Source organism: Enhydra lutris, unplaced genomic scaffold (genome assembly GCF_002288905.1).
Source record: "Enhydra lutris kenyoni isolate GAN:26980312 unplaced genomic scaffold, ASM228890v2 scaffoldscaffold1, whole genome shotgun sequence".
NCBI classification, from domain to species: domain Eukaryota; kingdom Metazoa; phylum Chordata; class Mammalia; order Carnivora; family Mustelidae; genus Enhydra; species Enhydra lutris.
In genome coordinates this window covers 88,289,691-88,310,730 of record NW_019154085.1, presented here as the reverse complement: position 1 = coordinate 88,310,730, position 21,040 = coordinate 88,289,691, and the positions used below count along the sequence as shown (strand labels likewise).

Genomic DNA, 21,040 nt, shown 5'->3' with positions numbered 1-21,040 from the left:
ATTAGATTGATTAAAGGACTTGTGAATTGGGCAGCGTCCCATCTTGCAAGTAGGGGGGATCTTTTTACAGGAAGGAGAGAGGGGCTAGAAAGTTTCCAGCAAAAGAAAAGAAAGGATTGTTTCAGGCAAGACCACTTCCCCTTATGGGGAAAGGCAGGGGATCTTATCATAGGGCTGATTAATATTCAGATGGAATGGTTTCTAACACTACCATCGGAAGATTTTAGAAAAATCAATATGAAAATAAGACCTTGATAGGTCAGTCTGTAGCTCTATTTCTATCTCTATCCACAGTCAGTAGTTGATTCTTCACCAAAAACAACACACACTCCAGGCCAGGTTCACTTCCTGGATATTGGAATTGGTCAAATCTTCCAAAAGTTCTTAAGTCCAAGAAATAAAACAGGAAAAAAAAAAAAAGTGGAAATTTTGAGACACCCAGACCAGATTCAAAGTTAATATCCTTAATAAAATCCTTATATAATTATCCTTATCCTTAAAAAAATAAGGATACACTACTCACTTTGTAGGATTACTATAAAACTAGGATTGAAGAAATGAAATATATTTTCTTTTCTTTGCGCAATTACTTGTATTAAATTAATTTCATGTGTTTTATCCCCCTCTTTTGGAGACTGGAGGGTAATACTTCTTGTCTGATTAATAATGTAAGGAGAAAAAAAGAATGTGTCATTTACTAACTTATATGTCTTGTTATTCTAGCTTTCTATATGCTTTGCTTTATATTTTAGTAATTTTGTTAGAAAGGCAATTTTAGGTCCATTTGATAGATGGGATACTGAGCTTCAAAGAGGGTAGATAAATTATACTGAGTTATACAGTGGACACATGGTAGAGATGATTCAATCAAACGATGCTTTACTTGGTATGTTTTGGATGCTCAAAAAGGCATAGGCATGCATACCAAAGGGATTCAGTTATTCAGGCCCAGTATATATCTTATTTTTTTTTCATTTTTAAAACTTTTAATCTCAGTAGAGTGAGCATATAGTGTTATCTTGGTTTCAGGTGTACAGTAGAGTGATTCAGCAATTCTGCTCATCATGATAAGTGAGCTCTTTTAATCCCCTGCACCTATTCTATCCATGCCCCCCCCACTAACCATCAGTTTGTTCTCTACAGTTAAGAGTGTTTGGGGGGGTGCCTGGGTGGCTCAGTCATTAAGCATCCAACTCTTGATCTCAGCTCAGGTCTTGATCTCAAGGTTTAGAGTTCAAACCCTGTGCTGAGCTCCGTACTGGGTGTGGAGTCTACTTTAAAAAAAAAAAAAAAGTGTTTTTGGTTTGTCTCTTTTTTTTCTTCCTTTTTCCTTTTTTACTTTTTTAGAGATAGTGTGCATTCGATGGGCGGGGGGGGGATGAGGTTGGGGGGTCAGAAGCAGAGGGAGGGAGAGAATCTTAAGATGTCTCCCTGCCCAGTGCAGAGCCCAACACAGGGCTCCATCTCATGCCCCTGGGATCATGACCAAAGCCAAAACCAAGAGTCAGAAACTTAACTGACCGAGCCACCTAGGCACCCTTATTTGTTTCTTAAATAGCACATATGAATATTTGTCTTTCTCTGACTGGTTATTTTACTTTGCATTATATTTTCTAGATCCATCCATGTTTTTGCAAACCAGTCTCTATCTTTAGTCCTCTGAAACTCTTTTCTCTTTGATTTTATACCTAAAAGGGTATTTAGCCAAAGACCCAAGCTCAGGGGTAAGCATAAAGAGGTAACAGAGGTGGAACAATAGACAGGAAGGCTTAAAGGGATAATTTGCATTTATGAAGTTTTCCAGGCTATTTCCACTTTATCTTCAAACTCTCTTTCTTCCTTGACTATCTTATTAAATGACTAGATTGATAATCCAGAAGTTTTTAAAATGTACCTGTTGAGCAATAAAGTATATTCTAGAATTGAGAACCTATATGAAAACTGCTGACTAAAATGTTCATCTGTTAAATGTCTAACTGCCTGTGGACTAGAAACTCACAATGCATGTGACCACGGGGCATAGCCTCAAAATCCAAGTCTACCTTATTCCTGGAATTGTGAAAGAACTTCTCTGTATTCCTTAGAGCATTCCAGAGCCCAAAGCAAGAAGAAATGCAAATTTTGGAAACTAAGCTGTTGGGAAAACTCATTGGTTCAGCTCACACACAAACAAGGATACTGTATGTAGTTGGCGGGATCTTCACAGGATATAGCTCTCGTTCCCAAAGTTCCAGGTGTTGGAAGGCAGAGTCTGAAGGGCAGAGCTGCTTAGGGGACTGTGCAGTAAAGAAGCACCACCTGTTTGAAAGAGTAAGAGCATCATTTTGCTGAATGTTTGGCAGTGACTGGAGTTCACTATCAGTTTAGAAAGAGGGGAGGAGCTAAAGTTAGCTCAAAAATTGCCCACAGGGTAGAATCTGAGCAGAAGTCCCCTGAATTTCTCACCCTGAGTTCTGACCGGTAAGTTTTCCAGGAAAACTTGATTTTTTTTTTTCTTTCTTCTTCTTCTTTTTTTTTAAATAGGAGAATGGGAACTGTGGACCCCATTGTCGGAATCCTAGCTGGTAAGCACAGAGACGCTGTTAATACACTCTGTAAGTAGATACATAGTCACTGACTTTTCCAAAGGAAAATTCTCTCAGCTAGAACCTTTGTTATAATGTTTTAGAGGTTTCTTTTGCCAATTTCTTCTCTTTTTATTTCTCCAAATTATCTTTATAGAAATGGCACAATCCTCTAATGCACAAACTCCCACACTTTAAAATGTTGGGTGAAATAGAGATCTTCACCGGTGTATTGCCATCAGTAGTACTGTGCAATTCATTAATAAAAGGTGATTACATTTGACTAATTGAAGTTAATTCTGTAGTTGAGTTGGTAAGATTAGATAATTCAGGTCTTTTAATAAGTATTAGGTCCTATGTTTTCTGGAAATTCCATTTGTCTTATGGTGCTCTGAGTCATATTCAGTACTTATTTGGAGAAGTGAAAAATGTCTATTTCATGAGCCAGGTTTCTTCCCCTTTCATTTTATGAAATATTTGCCCAAGAAAGGAGAGTTGATAACACTTTTATTGCATGACTAAAAAAAAAAGTTCTTTTTCTTTCCTGCTTTTGTTTTGAGGAGTTTGGGGTGTTTTTTAGGTAGTAACATTACAGCAAATGCGTTGATCTTATTAATGTGATGCTGAACATGATATATGCGGTGTCGACAGTGAACAATGATATATTTAAAGAGTACTGCTTTGTGCACGTGTATTTAAATAGCGTTTTCTTTCTTTCTCACTGAAAAGCTTTACACTTTTCTTTATAATCTGCTTTGCCAGGTTCTAAACTTTGAACTCTTGTGTAATTTGCTCATTTTGTCATGAAACCTGAAACTGTGTAAAGATTAACCCCTGGGTAGTCATGGTCATTTATTTAACTGTTTAACCTTAGACACAGAGGTAACTAGAAGATCCTCAATTCCATGATTCCATGAAAACCAATTTTTTATAAAAGTTTTAGCTTTAATGTCATAGCTGCCTAATAACATTGACACACAACTTACAAAATTTAAAAAGCTAAATTGAAGGTAAAATGGCAGTTTTCATCACAAGGTCTTACATTTGAAAGATAGTATGGGCATATCTTTCATCTCTTTATAAAGGAATCTACCTAATTCATTTCATTTGATCCTAATCACGAACATCTGAAGAAAATAGAACTTAAATTAGTTTTACATAACATTGCAGCACAGAAAAGTTAGGGGATTTGCTTAAAAACAAATGTGTGTATATGCCCACCTTCTTAATAAATAAAAAAATAAAATTCTTAAAAAATTCTTAAAAAATTCTTAAAAAAATAAAAATTCTTAATAAAATAAATAATTTTTTTTTTAAGATTTTATTTATTTGACAGACAGAGATCACAAGTAGGCAGACAGAGAGAGTGGGAAGTGGGCTCCCCGCTGAGCAGAGAGCCTGATGCAGGGTTGGATCCTAGGACCCTAGGATCATGACCTGAGCTGAAGACAGAGGCTTTAACCCACTGAGCCACCCAGGCACCCCCAACCTTCTTAATAAAACCAAAATTAAACATGTGAAATATAAATTTTGGATTTTTTTTTTTTTTAACTTGGATTGATTTTTCTTATTTCAGAGCAAGATCATGGCCATTTATTTGCAAATGGTAAACCTACAGGAGGCCCATTAATTGTCTTGGCTGGGAGGGTGAGTGCAGAATAAAGCCGCAAAGGACTCTGAGTTAATAAATTACTTCCTTGGAGTGAGGGCACTCAGGTATTGTCGTCACTGAGGATTGCCTTCACTTCTGGCATTGGCAGTGCATTTTTTTTTTTTTAAAGATTTTATTTATTTGACAGACAGAGATCACAAGTAGGCAGAGAGGCAGGCAGAGAGAGAGGAAGGGAAGCAGGCTCCCTGCTGAGCAGAGAGCCCGATGCGGGGCTCGATCCCAGGACCCTGAGATCATGACCTGAGCCGAAGGCAGAGGCTTTAACCCACTGAGCCACCCAGGCGCCCCTGGCAGTGCATTTTGGCAGGTGAAACCATGGGTGTTCTCTCCTAAATCCCGTTTCCTCAGCACGTATTTCAGTATCTGTGCCAGTGAGGTTGTGACATCTGGGCTGTAAGAGGCCCAGAAGTGAGACCAGCCTCTTTAACCTCTGCCTGGCTGGGACTAGATTGGAAAGATTAAAACAGTAGTTAGATTCATTGCCTGCTGTATTTTGCAGATGGAGTACAAGACTGAAAAAAAATAAAGTTAGCAAAAAAAGAGAATGAGCCAAAGAAATATTTTTTAAAAATCATAAAGTAAGATCAAAGGACAAATAAAATAAGAGGGGAGGGATTCTGTTCTGTGCATTCTACCCACGTGCCATGCCAAAGACAAGCATGGCTTGACTCCATTCCTCAAGTGATGTGTAGTCCCAAATGGTGGACTCTATTATCCTTCTCTTAACGTTTTTGTTTCTAATCTGTGTTTCTAATCTGTTGAGTCCAGAGGTTGGTCTGGAAGTAGAAGAAAATTACTCTGATCCCTCAAGATTGTTAGGAGGATTAAATAAGAAACAGATATAAAAATACTAATGATTAATATGAATATCTTTATTTTGTTTTATTTATTTTAAAGATTTTATTTATTTGAGAGAGAGAGAGAGAGAGAGTGCAAGCTTGAGACAGGGAAAGGTCAGAGGAGGAAGCCAACTCCCCACCGAGCAGGGAGCCAGACACAGGACTAGATCCTGGGATTCCGGGATCCTGACCTGAGCAGAAGGCAGTTGCTTAACCAGCTGAGCCACCCAGGTGCCCCCAATATCTTTTTTAAACAAAGAAAGTTGGATTTTACTGGGAATATGATGGTAGCAAATTAACCTGTATATTTAGGTAACCTGTTCAGAATTTACAGTCAAGCCCAGTGAACCCTCATCTGACTCTCCAACAAAATTCCTAAATATAAGGCAAGATCTCTTGATTCTTAGTGTCACTGAAAATGTTTTTCTAATTAATTTCATGTGGTTGGAGTAAGAAGGGCATCCCTTTATGAATAATCATTAATCATGTGGAATAATTCAAGCTATTTTGTGCATTCTTATTAAATTGCTGTTTTAGGGGAACATTCTACCTAAAGGCCACTGCTCAGGGATGGATGGAATTAAACAGCATTTAAGCCTCCAGGTAGAACATCTGTAGTTCAGTAGGGTAGATCAGCAACTCCATCAAGCCACCATGAGTAATGTGTTTATAGTAACAACAGGCTTGATAGGCAGAAAACAGCTCGTGGGATTCTCAGGACAGCCAATTCTCTAGGTTAGCTTCCAGGCCTTATACAGTTTGTTGCATGGAAGGATTCAGTGACTCTCCAGACTAGTTTGTCCTTCCCCTTTCAGGAGATAGAGCTGTCCCATTCCCTGCCATTGCATAACTAATTCAATTCATAATTGCTTCTGAAATCACTTCATATTTTAACATTCAGTGGTTCTATTTGACTTTAAAAAAATGAGTCACTCATGACAATACTCGTCTAGACCCACCGTCTTACACTGCTTTCTACAGTTTTAAAAAATTGTTGCTCCTGTTTCGCTGAATAAATAACTATCTCCTGGCTAGATTCCTGAAAGAATTTATTAGATGCTCAGCTAAACACCATCATGACTGTTTGGCTAAAGCATTCATAGCAAGTCACTCACAGACCATTGACAAAACAGTGCATTGTTTCCAGTGAGTCAAGTGTCTAGAAGGGGTCTAGTCAGTTGTGACCAGGCAATTGATAATGTCAAGTGGTAGAGACAGTGTCATCTCTATTCAGAAAGCAGGTTATTTCATCAGAAGGCAAGAGGTGGGAACCCGTGCAGAATCAGATTCTGATTATGGTATGGTATGACAACGTATTTCAGCTTTCCCAACCATAGAGGCATCTAAGTAAATACAATATCTGACAGGAGATATTACTTATGAATTAAGGTGTGCTCTTAAGCGTTACAGGTATCCAGGGGAGGAAAAACTACTTTTAGTTGAAACAACATGACAGGCCTAGTGGGAGGGGAAAAAATAGTGTTTGAACTTTGAAGGTCACTAGGGATGTGAATATGTAGAAAGGGGAGTAGAACATTTTAGGCAAAGGGAATGACCTGGGGAAAAAAAACCGCAGAGACAGAGAAATTTTGTGAAAAAGAAACTAAGTATGGTCAGATATTGAAAGAACTGTCAACACCAATGTTGAAATCATGGACTTTTGCACAAAAGCATGGATTGGAGCAATTGGAAGCCATTATCAAAGATAAAAACAAGCTCAAATCAAACTCAGTATCCTGTTTGAGAATAATAGAACAGCAAGCTTATGAGGGGAGATCCCTGGCAATTGAGAAAGGAAGAGGTCAAATGAACAAGCAGAAGAATTCCAGCTTGTAGAATAGGAAGTATGCTTGTTTTACCGGCATGGTATAACATTCAGACATGCAACACTTCATTGCCTAACACTGGATGTGTTGGTTGGTGTAGGAGAGAAGAAGATGGTGAGTAGAAGACAGATGATTGATTTGAGATTTAAGAGGCTCATCTCTGTTAGTTTTAGGTAGTTCTTAGGATTTCAAAGCTTTAAGTATAGTCTGTGAGTTGAAAAATAATCAAGCTTATATCTTGTGATCTAATTTTCTTCTGAGCTACAGACCCAAAGGTCCAATAGCCAGTTTGTTATTTTTACCTCAGACTTCGTATATCCTAAATAGAACTTGGATTTCCCTCCTCAGAATTTTTCTTTCCTAGGTGTTTCTTACTGCACCACTTTTAACATGTTTGCTCAGATCCAGGGAAAATCTATCTGCCTTTTCTCTAGAATATGTAATGGATCCACACACTTCTCTGCTTTTCTCCTCATCACATTTAATCCACCATCATTTTCCCCCAAACTACTAAAATAGCCTGAATCTGCCTCTCTTTTCCAACTCCTTCTGACTCATCAAAAAGCAGAAAAAATGATTTTTATTTCGTGAGAATTATGCCCTGTCACTTTTCTACTCAGGACTCTCTAACAATTTCCCATTAAACTTAGAAAAATATCCAAACCCCTTACTGGCTTCAGAGTTCTTCATAATTAACTTCTGGCCCTGCCTTTTTTACCTCATAGTGTCTCCTTTTCCTCTAATTTCCATACTGCATTAACTGAACAGGCCAGACTGTCCCCACCGCAGGATCTTTGTACTTTCTGTCATCTTCGGGTCCTGGTCTTCACATGTTCGATTCCATAACATGAATCAGATATGCATGTAGATCCCTGCCTCAGAGAGATGCACTTCACCCTCTCTCTGAGGAAGTCATTCCATACCCTAGTGACTCTCCATCCCATGACTCTGCTTTTTTAATTCATAGCTCTTGAAACTCTCTGAAATTACATTATTTAATTATAAATTTTCATTTTCCACTAAAAAGTAAGGTCTACAAATGGATTACTTATGTACCATCTTTCACAGTGCTGTTTCATCAGTGCTTAGAGATATGGTTGGTGTCCCACAAGTGCTAATAGAAAGAGAAATGAATAGAGGAATGCATGAGTGGAGCCACAAAAGTATAAATTTGTACATCACGCTACCTGAGAAATTTTTTTCCTCTTGATACTATTCTTGCTCAATTTCAAAAAAAAACTAAAATTTTGGGAAATATAAATAAATCAATATAAAGAAAGTTTGGATAAAGTTTAAGAATATGTAGTTAATTTTCTATTGTTACTTTTTCCCCTCCAGAAAATTAACCTTTCTTTCCAAAATTGTGAGAAATTTTAAATGATTAAACAGAGCAAAATGTAGTTTTCAGAAAATGTCACAGGGTCCTGCTTTGTTCTAAGATGGAAAATACATAGATTTTTTTTTTAAGATTTTATGTATTTATTTGAAATAGTGAGTGAGGGAGGGTGTGCACAAGGCAGGGGGTAGGAGCAGAGAAGGAGGAGAAGCAGACTCCACTGAGCACGAGTCTGCTGGGAGGCTTGATCCCAGGACCATGGGATCATGACTTGAGCCGAAGTCAGAGGCCCAACCAACTGAGCCACCCAGGTGCTCCTGGAATATATAGTTTTTGAAAGAGAAGTTTCTCTTTATCGGTAGCCAGAAAAGCTCTTGTTCCTCACATAGCAAAAAGTATTAACATTAGTTAAGGTAAAATTACCTTTTTAATCAATATTGTTTTCATTCACAATGAAGAATTTGTTATGGTTCTGTTGTATATGTGTACCTAATTTTTTTTTAAAGATTTTATTTATTTATTTAACAGACAGAGTTCACAAGTAGGCAGAGAGGCAGGCAGAGAGAGAGAAAGAGAGAGAGAGGGAAGCAGGCTCCCTGCTGAGCAGAGAGCCCGATGCGGGACTCGATTCCAGGAACCTGAGATCATGACCTGAGCCGAAGGCAGCGGCTTAACCCACTGAGCCACCCAGGCACCCTGTGTACCTAATTTTAAAACAGTGATCCAAGAACCACTGGGAGTAAAATAATCAAAGTGGGATAGGAGGAAGGATAAGCTAGGTGGGTTACTGTTTCTCTACACTTTTACAAAAGCATCTTTTCTGTTATCCGCAGTAAGACATTTAGAGGAAAAGGTGATGAACTTATATATGTTTGAAAGACACTAATGTGGGCCCTTTTCCAGGAAATAAGAGTGGAAAGAGCTAACATTTATTAAGCCCTTACTCTGTCCTTATCACTATTACCTAAATGTCTTTCAACATCCCCAAGTTACTATAATTTTCTTTATTTCATACATGAGAAAAACTCAAGCATGAGGCTTAATGCTGTTTGATTAATTATATTACTCTGAGGTTGGGAAGATGAGAATCTTATTTAAGACAAAGGCTTGGTAATTTTCTACAGAAAAAAAAATGATGGTGGCTAAATTATTTTTAATTGTTTATTTTCATTTTTAGAGAAACAACTTGTAATGGAGCCTTCATCTCTTGAGTTACCAGCTGACACAGTGCAACGCATTGCATCTGAACTTGGATGTCACCCGACAGATGAGAGAGTCGCCCTCCACCTTGATGAGGAAGATAAGCTGAGGCACTTCAAGGAGCATTTTCATATCCCCAAAATGCAGGATCTACCTGCAGGTAAGAACACTGAAAGGGATTTTATTTTTCTTAATTAATTTATTAATTTATTTTTGCTACTGCATGTGTTTATCATAAATCCTTGAAATCATTGTTCTGTTACATAATAGAGGTATTGTAATTATGTCTGAAAAACAGCAAGTTCCTGATGCTACTAAATCAACCTGTCAGCCTACCTAAGCCTCAGATTCTTTATGTTCCTTTTCTTCTTCTGAATAAAATACTTACAGGGTTTTTATACTGTCATCTACTTCTGTGAACAATAGAGTGACTGATTGAAAATTATAGGCAGACACATTTACTTATTCTCTAAGCATTTAGAGCTCAAAACAATTTCCTTTCAATACAGTATTAGAGTATCTCTTATTTTGTGGTGCCTAGTTTATGATAATATGATATTTGTCTTAGAGGAAATATTATTTTGGGATTTGAGTATATTAAGAAGATGTTATGTGAATAATCATCTTTGTGTGCTATAAAGATGGCATGTATATGACTTGCTCCCTCCCCCCCAAAAAAAGAAAGAAAAAGAAAAGAAACAATCAATTACTAAGAAATGCAATACTGCATTTTTTTTTTTCTTTTAAATAATACAGTAAGCTGACTCTGTTCTTAGTTTGGGGGATGTCCTATTTTAAAAAACAGCACAAATATAAAAAAGCAGCTTTTCTAAATATCTGACTTTGCTCCATTTTACATCAGTGAAAAAGACTACCAGGTTGAATAGAATTGATCCACCAAAATTATTTTCAGATACTTTATAATCCAGTTTAACTTTCAGGTTTTTTTAGGTTAAATGAGGCAGATATAATTTTGGATACTCATAATTCAAAAGCATCAGCTAATATGATTTTAAAATGAGATTGGGTCACATAGTTGTCCTGTTTGGCGTATATGTTATTATGTAACTCAGGAAGGCACCCTGAAATTACGGAAGGATAAAATAAGAGAAAGCTCTGTATCCAATTTAAAGGTGCTTAATATTAATTGAGGTAGACACTGATATAAATGACAGTTCTAGGACCTAATAAAATGGGGTAAGTGAAGGGAACTGATATCACAGAAAAAAAAATCGAGGTCTTTCTAGAATCTAGAATGAGAGGGCACTTTGATTTAAATCTTAAGGGATTAAAAAGAATTTTGTGTGTGAAAAATGAGGAAGGTAAGTCTAGGGATATTCTTTCAGTGATGTGAGAGAAGTTTTCCTGGTGATGTATGGCACACAGGGGAAGTCCCCTGAAATCCCCATGGCCCACCTGAGACAAGTCTGCTCTGGTGACCCTGCCCTGATGTGCTCTCCAGCCCATGGGCTGCTTGGGAGATCTGATGGGTTCCTACATGGGAGACCACGCCAGAAACCTAGAGGGCCACAAAACTTTAGGTGGCCTTCTCCACAGGCACCAAGAACTATAAATCAAGAATTAGGGTTCTAGAACTTTATGACATTTATTGAAAGTTTTAATTTCCTCAAGATGTAGAAAGAATTGTTTTATTCCTTTTAATGAGAATAGGAAAAGCAGACATAGCAAAGTAAGCAAACAAAAGTACTAACAAAACCTATCCCGCGAGGACAGGTGTTGGTATCACAAAGAGAAGAGAAAACATGACAGCAGCACTTGGGGGGTATGGAGAGAAGGTAGCCAGTGGTCTAGAGTGGCTGCAACTTGGGCTCTCTTGGAAGAAGCTAAATAATGGCCACATCTAGATACACATTTATGAGCAAGGACTACTTCCTGCACATGAGAAGTGATGCATTAGGAATTTCCGGTTGTCTTGTCTGTCTTCTTTTAAGGTGACTTTCTTCTATATTATGCCATCAGATTTGAGATAGAGCTCAGCCCTGAATTTCAAGTATTGATACTGAAATGAAGGGGTACATGAAAAGTTAAAACCCTGTTTGAATGTATCACTTACTCTGTTACTGAACCTAAGACTCATTGACTAACATGACTTCAACCTCAGGCTGAGTCAGTTTTGTTGCAACAAAATATGAATTAGTTACCTTTCCACAGTCCTCTTGTGCCTCAGAACTTTGCTTTCTATCCATCTCTTCCAGCACAGTGGGTTCGAAACCCAATGAGCAAAATTCACTGTGTTTGTCCTGGGGCGGCGGGGGGGCACGGCGGTCTGAGATTGCTGTGACCGCCTGCTCTAAACTCTACCTAGCTGGGAGAGTTTAAGAAGTAAGTAGCCTCTTAGCCAGTGTTCCTCCATGTGGAAAAGACAAAAGCTGCTCCAAACTGTGTAGGGACTTTCCCAGCATGAAAATGAGATTATGTTAAGTGAGCCTAAGACAGGTCCAGAATGTTAGTTTCCTTGCCCCTTTAATATAATGGACTTTTAACTTCAATACAGAGATTGATTGATTGATTGATTGATTGATTTTAAAGATTTTATTTATTTACTTGTCAGAGAGAGAGAGCACAAGCAGGGAGAGAGGCAGGCAGAAGGAGAAGCAGGCTCCCTGCTGAGCAAGGAGCTTGATGTGGGACTTGATCCCAGGACTCTGAGATGATGACCTCAGCCGAAGGCACACACTCAACCAACTGAGCCAGCCAGATATCCCCAATAGAGATTCTTTTTTTTTTTAACCAATAGAGATTTTTTTTTTCTTTTTAAGGATTTTACTTATTTAACAGAGAGCAATCACAGCTAGGCAGAGAGGCAGGCAGAGACAGAGGGGAAAGCAGGCTCTCTGCGGAGCAGAGAGCCCGACATGGGGCTCAATTCCAGGACCCTGAGATCATGACCCGAGCCGAAGGCAGTTTCTTAATCCACTGAACCACCCAGGTACCCCACCAATAGAAATTTTTAATACTGGCTCAATATAGGACTCTTCTACTAACCTTTGAGATAATTTAATCCAAACCCAGGTAAAGATAGCATTATATGTATTATATATATAATCACTACATTAGACTGAGTTGATTCTAGAATCCTGATTATGGTTATAACATTTGTTTTAATTAGATATTCAATAGGAAATAACATAAAAATTACCATCTAGGATAAATTCCTGATTCCTAAAGAAATGTAAAGAGAAGGAAAATGAATTGATTCAATAAAGAATCTAAATAATTTGTTCAAATAATAGTTTTGAATGATATAAAAATTTGACTTCATTAACCCCCAAAGTCCTTCTAAATTCATTTTTGTCAAAGTCTGTGGGTTCCTGACCAGCCCAAAGAGGATCACCAGGGAATTTACTAGAATGTGCAGGTTCTTGGGTCCCAAACCAGAATTACTAAATCATAGACTCTTAGGGGACCCCACTCATCTGTTCTAGATCGCTTAGGATGGTACCACAGAGAGAAGAACTTGTTCATTCTTTTTTTTTTTTTTAATTTTTTTTTAATTTTTTTTTTTTTTAATTTGACAGACAGAGATAACAAGTAGGCAGGCAGGCAGAGAGAGAGAGGAGGAAGCAGGCTCCCCGAAGAGCAGAGAGCCCAATGCTGGGCTTGATCCCAGGACCCTGGGATCATGACCTGAGCCGAAGGCAGAGGCTTTAACCTACTGAGTCACCCAGGCGCCCCGAATCCGTTCGTTCTTACTCTCACTATACTCCCTCTAGGTGCTTGTTACTTGCCAAGTGTTCATTCTTTCAACATGTATTTATTAAGCATTTACTCTGTTCAAGATGCTATTCTCAGAACAGTTTGTCAGTGAACTAAAAAGCAAAGTTGTCACATCCCTGAGTTTGTATTCTAGTATAAGGAGACAGAAAATAAATCAACTTAGTGTGAAAAATACCCTACTCCAGGTGATGCTCTTTAGCGTCCTGAGGACTGTCGGGGGGCAAATAGTGTTTATCAGGAAACCTTGATGAGATGACACCTGAGCAGAAACAAGAAGGACGTAAGGAAGTGAGTCTTGTGATCGCAGAAGTGAAGATGAGCCCAGGGAACAAGGTTCACCAGGCTCAGAGGCAGATGGTGTGCAAATTTCCTCTGGCCCCAAAGAATCCATCAAAACACTAGTACTTCCCTTCTTAATAAAACCTTCCAAGAACATCTAAAAATGATATTGCCTCTCAAGTTAATTTGCATAACACTGTGAACAAGATGTTCTTTAGTGACTCTGAATAATGAAAAACAAAGAGCATAAATAAACAAGTTTTGAGCAAATGAAAGGATCATGACTCCTAATATAGGCTTAAAAAATTCCAAGGAAAGGCTGTAGGTACAACCTGGGGTTTTTCTGGTATTCTGCCAATAAATACAATGTTTGCTCAGGGTTTCTAAGAGAAAGTTCTATCAAAATAAGGTTTTTTCCTCCCAACTCTTAGATAGTTTTTGAGATGTTGCTAGAGAAAAGGGTCAAAATTATTTTTACTCAGCTGGTATTGCACTTATTTTTTAAAGATTTTATTTATTTGAGAGAGAGAGAGAGAGAGAGCATGAGGAGGGGGAGGGTCAGAGAGAGCAGCAGACTCGTCTCTGAGCAGAGAGCCTGGTGTGGGACTGGATCCCGGGACCCCAGGATCATGACCTGAGCTGAAGGCAGTTGCTCAACCAACTGAGCCACCCAGGCACCCTGGTATTGCACTTATATATTCAACATTATTCTAAAGACCATACCCCCAAAATAACAAACACACGCACACATGCATACTTGCATGCACAGAGAAAAAGGAAGGAAGAAAGGAAGGAACATGCAAGACATAAATATTGGAAAGGACTTGTTTAAATTCCTTGAAATTATTCCTGTCTGGAATATCTCTGTTTCTAAATCTCTGAGAGAATATTGGATAGTTCCATAAGATATACTGGTTTGGCAGAGATACAAGGCGAAGTTTGTTGCTGTTGTTTGGTTTTTATTTATTTTATTTTTTCTATTATTTTTAATTCAAATTCAATTAACATATAATGCATTATTTGTTTCAGGGGTACAGGTCTGTGATTCATCAGTCTTATATCCAGTGCTCATTATAACATGTACCCTCCCCAATGTCCATCACCCAGTTACCCCATCCCCTCACCCCCCCCCCCCCCCCCCCCCTCCAGCAACCCTCAGTTTGTTTCCTAAGAGTAAGAGTCTCTTATGGTTTGTCTCCCTCTCTGGTTTCATCTTGTTTCATTTTTTTTCCCCTCTTCCCCTATGATCGTCTGCCTTCTTTATGACCTACCTATCAAAGTCCAAATTGCCTTCCATTTATATTTATATTTCTCCCAGAAATAAACAAGTGTCTCACTGACATCTTTGCTCATTTGATAATTAAAAGTTTTTCTTTCCTTGTTTGAATTTGCATATCTTGGATCAGTGTTTGAAATTTGTTTTAGTAAACTCCTTGGCCATTTGCTCAGTCATAGAACAAGTGACTCTTGATCTTGGGGTCATGAGCTCTAGCCTCACACTGGGCATAGAGCTTAATTAAAAAAAAAATTACTGAGTTGTGATTTACCATACCATAGAAGACATTTTGTTTTATGCTCTACAAGATAACTCCAGGATTATTTATCTTAAAACTGAGAGTTTGTACCTTTCAACTACTTTGACCTCTTTTGTCTACCTCTCACCCCACACTTTTGGCAACCAACACTAATCTGTTCTCTGTCTCTGAGTTCAGTTTATGTGTTCATCATTCAGCCAGTCAGTCAGTCATTCAATCGTTCAGTCATTCATCATTTATTTAATTCCACTGGTGGGGTCCATTATCAAAGGAGTGAGATTGATACAAAGTGAAGGTCAAGCAAAGCTTTTTTTCGCACCAGTATTGAGAATCAAACCGACTGGTCAGGGCCATCTCTTATGGAGAGAGAGAAGACCCCCAGCCTCACAGACTAGCTTTTATAGAGCAAAGGCCATGTGGTTGAGCCTGGCTACATACAGGTGGCCAATGAGATTGTAACACACAGAGAAAGCTGCACAGTCATGTTAGGTCACACTAGGGTGGCCAATTGAATTACAATTTACCCTATAGTAGCTGTTTGAACTAGCCTATCACTCTGGTCAGAATTGGCGCCAGAGTTTGGCACCCAAAAGGCGGGGTTTACATTCTTTAGTGGTTAGGGAGATAGTATGTGTGCTTTACTGATTGGATGTCTCCACCTGGCCTGACTCGTCCTTGCATTCTGGGCTCTGTTATCTCCATCTGACCTGACCCATCCTTGTATTTGGTCTCTGTTATCAGGGACTGGTCGACCATATTTTACTCGTTTCCCAGACTTGTTTTTAAGTAAGTTCCTCTGGGGGGGCGGGGAGGGGGGGCAGGGTCAGTTTAAGTTTTGCTCCACAAACAACAAAATGGCTGTTTAACTGAGATGGAGTCGTTCTGGCTAAGTAGGCCCTTACATCCATATATAAGTGATACCATACAGTATGTCTTTTTCTGACTTACATCATTTATCATTTTAAGTGCACAATTCAGTAAGTGTGTGTAGTTTGATGACCATCATCACAAACTCAATTCTTTACTCCCCTTTTCCACCCCCACACCCAAGTGGCCGGTCATCTACCAAACCTGCTTTGTTTTATATAGAAGATCATTAAATCAGAGAACGTCAATTTAGGAGTAAATTGTACTCGAGAATATCTTTACACAAGAAGTTTTTAAAAAATGGTTAAAGAAAACAATTTAGATGATACAAACTTTATCTATCACTTCATAAAGCTGGCAATTTCTATTCCCTAGGGTCCAGGGAACTGCAAAATGGGGTGGGAGGGAATAAGATTTTATAGGACAAAAAATAAAGAACAAAGAAGAAAGAAGTAGAAAATAATCTGATTTGCCACAGCCATACTCAGACTTGCTTGAGGGAAGAAGGAATAAGGAAATAAGTATAGAGTTCACCATTGGCTTGGCATTCAAGAGTTGGCTGACAGTATCTTCTGCTTTCCTAGTCATGCAGAACATAACAGGCATAGGAAAGTTACATAAGTTTCAGTTTGCTGACATGCCAGACTAGGCAGAAGCAGCTCCATCTTGGGCCTAGAAAGTATTCTCATCACTGTTCTTTTCATAATCAAATATTCCCTTTCCGTTTTATCACATACCTGGGAAAGATGAGTAAATTGTCAGCCAACTTTAATAAGTTAAATTGAATGCTATCCAAATAAGATCTACTATTACTGTGACTCTGTGATATTATCCTGTTAGACAAAATTGACATAGAAAACTGCCATGCTGGAGTTTGTCTCCAGGGGTTCTGGAGAATAAATAAAGCCTCTTCAGTTCAACTATTGTTAGGCTCAGGAGTTAGTGACAAGCATGAGGTATCAGTGAACAAAATGTGAGAGAGTATGCTTTTCAGCATAAACTGGAATCCTTTATTTAATGGAAGCTAGCATGTTAAGTAAAGGCTTTATCCAGCTTTAAGAAGATGTATATTTATGACTATGTGATTTTAATAATGACATATATTTTATTTCTATAAGAACAACAAATAAGGGCATTTCTCAGTTAAAAGTTTAATTTTGTTGATACACTGAACTTCTCATTGCACTTGTATTCTGCAATTTCATGGACTTGTCATATTGTCTTTCCTTTTGTATTAGACTATTTGCTCCCGGAAAGCAGGGACTGGAGTATTTCTGTGTGTGTGAGTGGAAGCCATCTAGGCAGACCCTAGGGTAGAGGTGGCCAGTGAGGCCCTATCCCGCAGAGAGAACAGCATTAGCAAAGACACAGCAAACAAAAGCATAGTCGCTGAAGAATTAGAAAGTGTGTGTGTGTGTGTGTGTGTGTGTGTGTGTGCGCGTGCGCACGCGCGCGCACACATGCACATGGTTTTTTCCCCCGTTGATGTTTTTGAAATTTCTGCATTTATACATAACTGTGAAAATACTTCAGCTTGGAGCCACGAAATTGCATATTAATATTAGTAATATCACTTCATCAACAAGGTACAATCATATTGAAGAGAGCACAAATAGAATTAAGGAAATGATGAAAATATTTTTGCAGAAATCCAAAAGGAACTGTAAAAATCCAAGTAAATGCTTTGGAAGTGAAAAAAGAGATTCAAGAAATATTATAAGTACTCACTGAATAAACCTGAAATCATTATTCATTGAATAAACCATTAACTGGGAGAAATAACTCCCTGTTCAATGCATTCACATTTGAGACTGTTATATCTTCTTGTTGAACTGATACATTTTCATTATGTAATGTTTTACTTTATCCCTGGTAATTTGTTTTCTCTGCAGTCTACTTTATCTGTTATAAATACACTGATCTAGGTTCATTTTCATCAGTGTTTTCTTGGCATATCTTTTTACACCTTTTAATTTTTAACCTATATATCATTACAATTGAAAAATAGAATATAGGCAGAATATAGTTAGGTCTCTTTTTTTAGTTCATTCTGGCAATAAATTTTAAATGGTGTGTTTCAGACTCTTTATGTTTTAATGTAAGTTTAAATTTAGACCTACCATTTTATTATCTGTTTTCTGTTCATCATTTTCTCATTTCTTTCTTTCTGCCTTTCTTGCTTTTGCTTTGATCATATGATTTTTTTTTGATATCACATTAAGTTATATAATGAATTTTGGATTATAATTTTTTTGTGTAATTTTTGTTTGCATTAATGGTTGCTCTAGAGATTAAAATGCACATAATGTAAAGTTTACAGGATATGTATATTATGTTAATAATAATTAGTATATACTAAATATATATTAAAAACTTTTTAGTTGATTTAGAAATATTTTATCATGTAAAAAAGGATGTAAAAAACTTACCAGTGTCTAATTATACAGTTCTCTTTACCATCTTTTTTTAACTTGATAGTCATCATATATATTACATCTACAAACACTAAAAACCTAATCAGATAATGTTACCATTGTATTCTTTTCAAAATTTAAAACTGTATATTATGTATATTTTAAGATATTAAGGAAGAAAAAATAGTCTTTTACATTTACCTAGATATTTACTATTTCTGTTGTTCTTCCTTCATTCCTAAAGTCCACATTTCTCTCCAGTATTATTCCCTTTCATCCTAAAGAGCTTCCTTTACTATTTCTTTTCTTTTCTTTTCTTTTTTTTTTTTTGTTTTCTTTTAGAGAGAAAGCTAGAGCATATAGGTGGGGAGAGGGTGTGGTACAGAGGGGGAGGGAATCTTAAGACTCCATGCTCAGTCCAGAGCCCAACATAGGGCTTGATCTAACAACCCTGAGATTATGACCTGAGCCAAAATCAAGAGTCCCAACACTTGACTGACTGAGCCACCCAGATGCCTCTTTTTCAGTCACTTAAACATTTTGTTCCATTGGTTTTTGTCCTTCATAGTGTTTGTTTGTTTTTGATTTTTAAAGATTTTATTTATTTATGTCCTCCATGGTATTTGATGAGAAACTCCTAGTCATTAGAATTATTGGTCCCCAATAAGCAAAGGGCTATTTTTCTTTGACTTCTTTAAAGACTTTTTCTTAGTCTTTAATTCTCAGCAATTTGATTTTAATGTGTCTGGGCATGCATTTATTTGAATTTATCCTCCTTAGAGTTCACTGAGATTTTTAAGTGTATACATTTTCATTTTTGACCAGTTTAAGACGTTTTCAACCATTATTTCCTAAAACTTTTTTTTTTTTGCATCTCATTCTTTCTTCCGTTCCTTACAATGTCCTAATAATACAAATATATCCTTGGGTATTGGCTTAAATATCCTTGAGACAGTGTTCTTTTTCTTAAATTTTTTTTTTTCCTGATGTATAAATTGGGTAATTTCTATTGACTTGCCTATAAGTTCATTGACTCTTTCCTTTATGATTGCCATTTTTTCAGGTGTCTTTCCTTTGGAATTTCTTATTTTCATTTATTGTATTTTGAAGTTTCAGTTTATTTCTTTTTAAAATACTTTACTTCTTTGCTGAAACTCTCTTTAAGTTTGTTTGTTTTAAATGGTTTATATTCACTTCAAAGTGTCTTTCCTTACATCTTGGATTATAATTACAATAGCTACCTATAGTCTTCGATAATTCTAATATTTCTGTTTTGGGATTGATGTCCATTGATTTTCTTTTCTATTAAGATAGATTGAGATTGTTCTGGTTCTTAAGTTGAATAAATTTAGATTCTAGACATTTTTATATTACCTTATAAGTCTTTGTCTTTTTAAATAGTATCATGAATGTTGATATTTCTTGTTTCCTTCGGTTTGCTTTAGCAAGCAATCTACCCAGATAAGGTGTTTGCAAATTCCTATCCCCCTCCTGTGGATGGTGTTTCCAGTGTTACTTGGATGTGTCCTGTGTGTATGACAATCACCAATTTAGGATCTAGGGTCAGTTATGACAATTTTGTTAGTAATACTGTTTAGAGTTAGATCCATTCAGGCAGGGGTAAGCTCAGAAGTTCATATGCAACTTTATATGATCATTTTCTTAAGCTCTCAGTAGACCTAACAATTCCCTGCTCCTAGGGACCCATCTTCATTTTCCTCTGCCTAGAAAACTGAGACTTTCACTTACCTTTTTTTTTTTTTTTTTTTTTTAGTGCACTTCCTATGACTATGCTTGCCTTTGGTGCCCCGAAGCAAGAGGACAGAGAGAACCAAACAACTAGAGTTAATCCAACATTCTTAGAACCATTCCTCCTCTGGCTAGAGAAAAGTGTTTCCAATCTCCATGATTTGGGTGCCTGTGCAGCCACTGTCACTATAACTGCCACCACTGTCACAGGGTTGACTAGTGGTGACCATGAATGAGAACAGAAAAATGAAAGAATAAAGGAAACACCACAAGATTTCTCTCTCACACTCTTTCTCTCAGCCCCTTAGTGATTCTCTCTACAACTCTGACCAGAAATAGGGATAGTGGGCTTCTCTTAGAGTTCTTAGAGCTCACACTCACTCCATGGTTTGGAGTTTCTGGCCCTCTTTGAAAACAAGCCCTGAGAGCTTCCTCAGAAGTACAAGGAAAATACAAGAAACTCAATGCCAGTTTGGTGGTTTTTCAAATGCTGGTTTTCTTCTGCCTGGTATACTTACTATCATTTATTTTTCAAACTCCTCAGATTCTAAAATGCTACTCAGTTCATTTTAGTTACGTTCAGTGTGTGAGAATGTACTCCAAGCCAAATTGGTTCTTAAATTTCTCTAAGTAGTGTAGAAGGCAATAACTGTTTTTCTGTGGTTCAAGAAAAAAAACATTTAAACTATACTTAAAGAACATTTATTTTAAAACTTTTCTTTTTTTTAAAGATTATGTTAGCAAACTAGTTTTTCATTCTGATGACCAGAACCAGAACTGGTCCCTGGGAATTTTGAAATGCAGTACTCTGTGTGTCATGTAATAAAAGTGATTAAGTCTTGGCTCCCATTGGTTTGCATCTGGAGATTTTGTTTGTTTATTTTTTAAAGATTTATTTCTTTATTTGAGAGAAAGAGACTAAGAGGGAGCATGTACATGATTAGAGGGAAGGGCAGAGGGAGAGAATCTCAGGAAGACTCCATGCTAAGCACAGAAACCAATGCAGGGCTTGATCCCAAGT

At 37.3% G+C, this 21,040-nt stretch overlaps 1 protein-coding gene across 5 annotated transcripts in view; it reads left to right on the top strand.

The window, feature by feature from the left end:
- LOC111142104 (kynureninase) overlaps positions 1 to 21,040 on the top strand; it is a 134,381-nt gene that overhangs the window by 16,772 nt on the left and 96,569 nt on the right. For 2 of the 5 annotated variants that reach the window (XM_022495064.1, XM_022495075.1), the window contains exons 2-3: positions 2,524 to 2,564; positions 9,415 to 9,597. In XM_022495064.1, coding sequence (XP_022350772.1) covers positions 2,528 to 2,564; positions 9,415 to 9,597 — 220 coding nt within the window. In that variant the 5' untranslated portion in view covers positions 2,524 to 2,527. Of the gene's footprint in view, positions 1 to 2,415; positions 2,461 to 2,523; positions 2,595 to 9,414; positions 9,598 to 21,040 lie in introns of those variants that run through there. The other 3 variants (XM_022495082.1, XM_022495090.1, XM_022495099.1) reach the window with 2 other exon arrangements.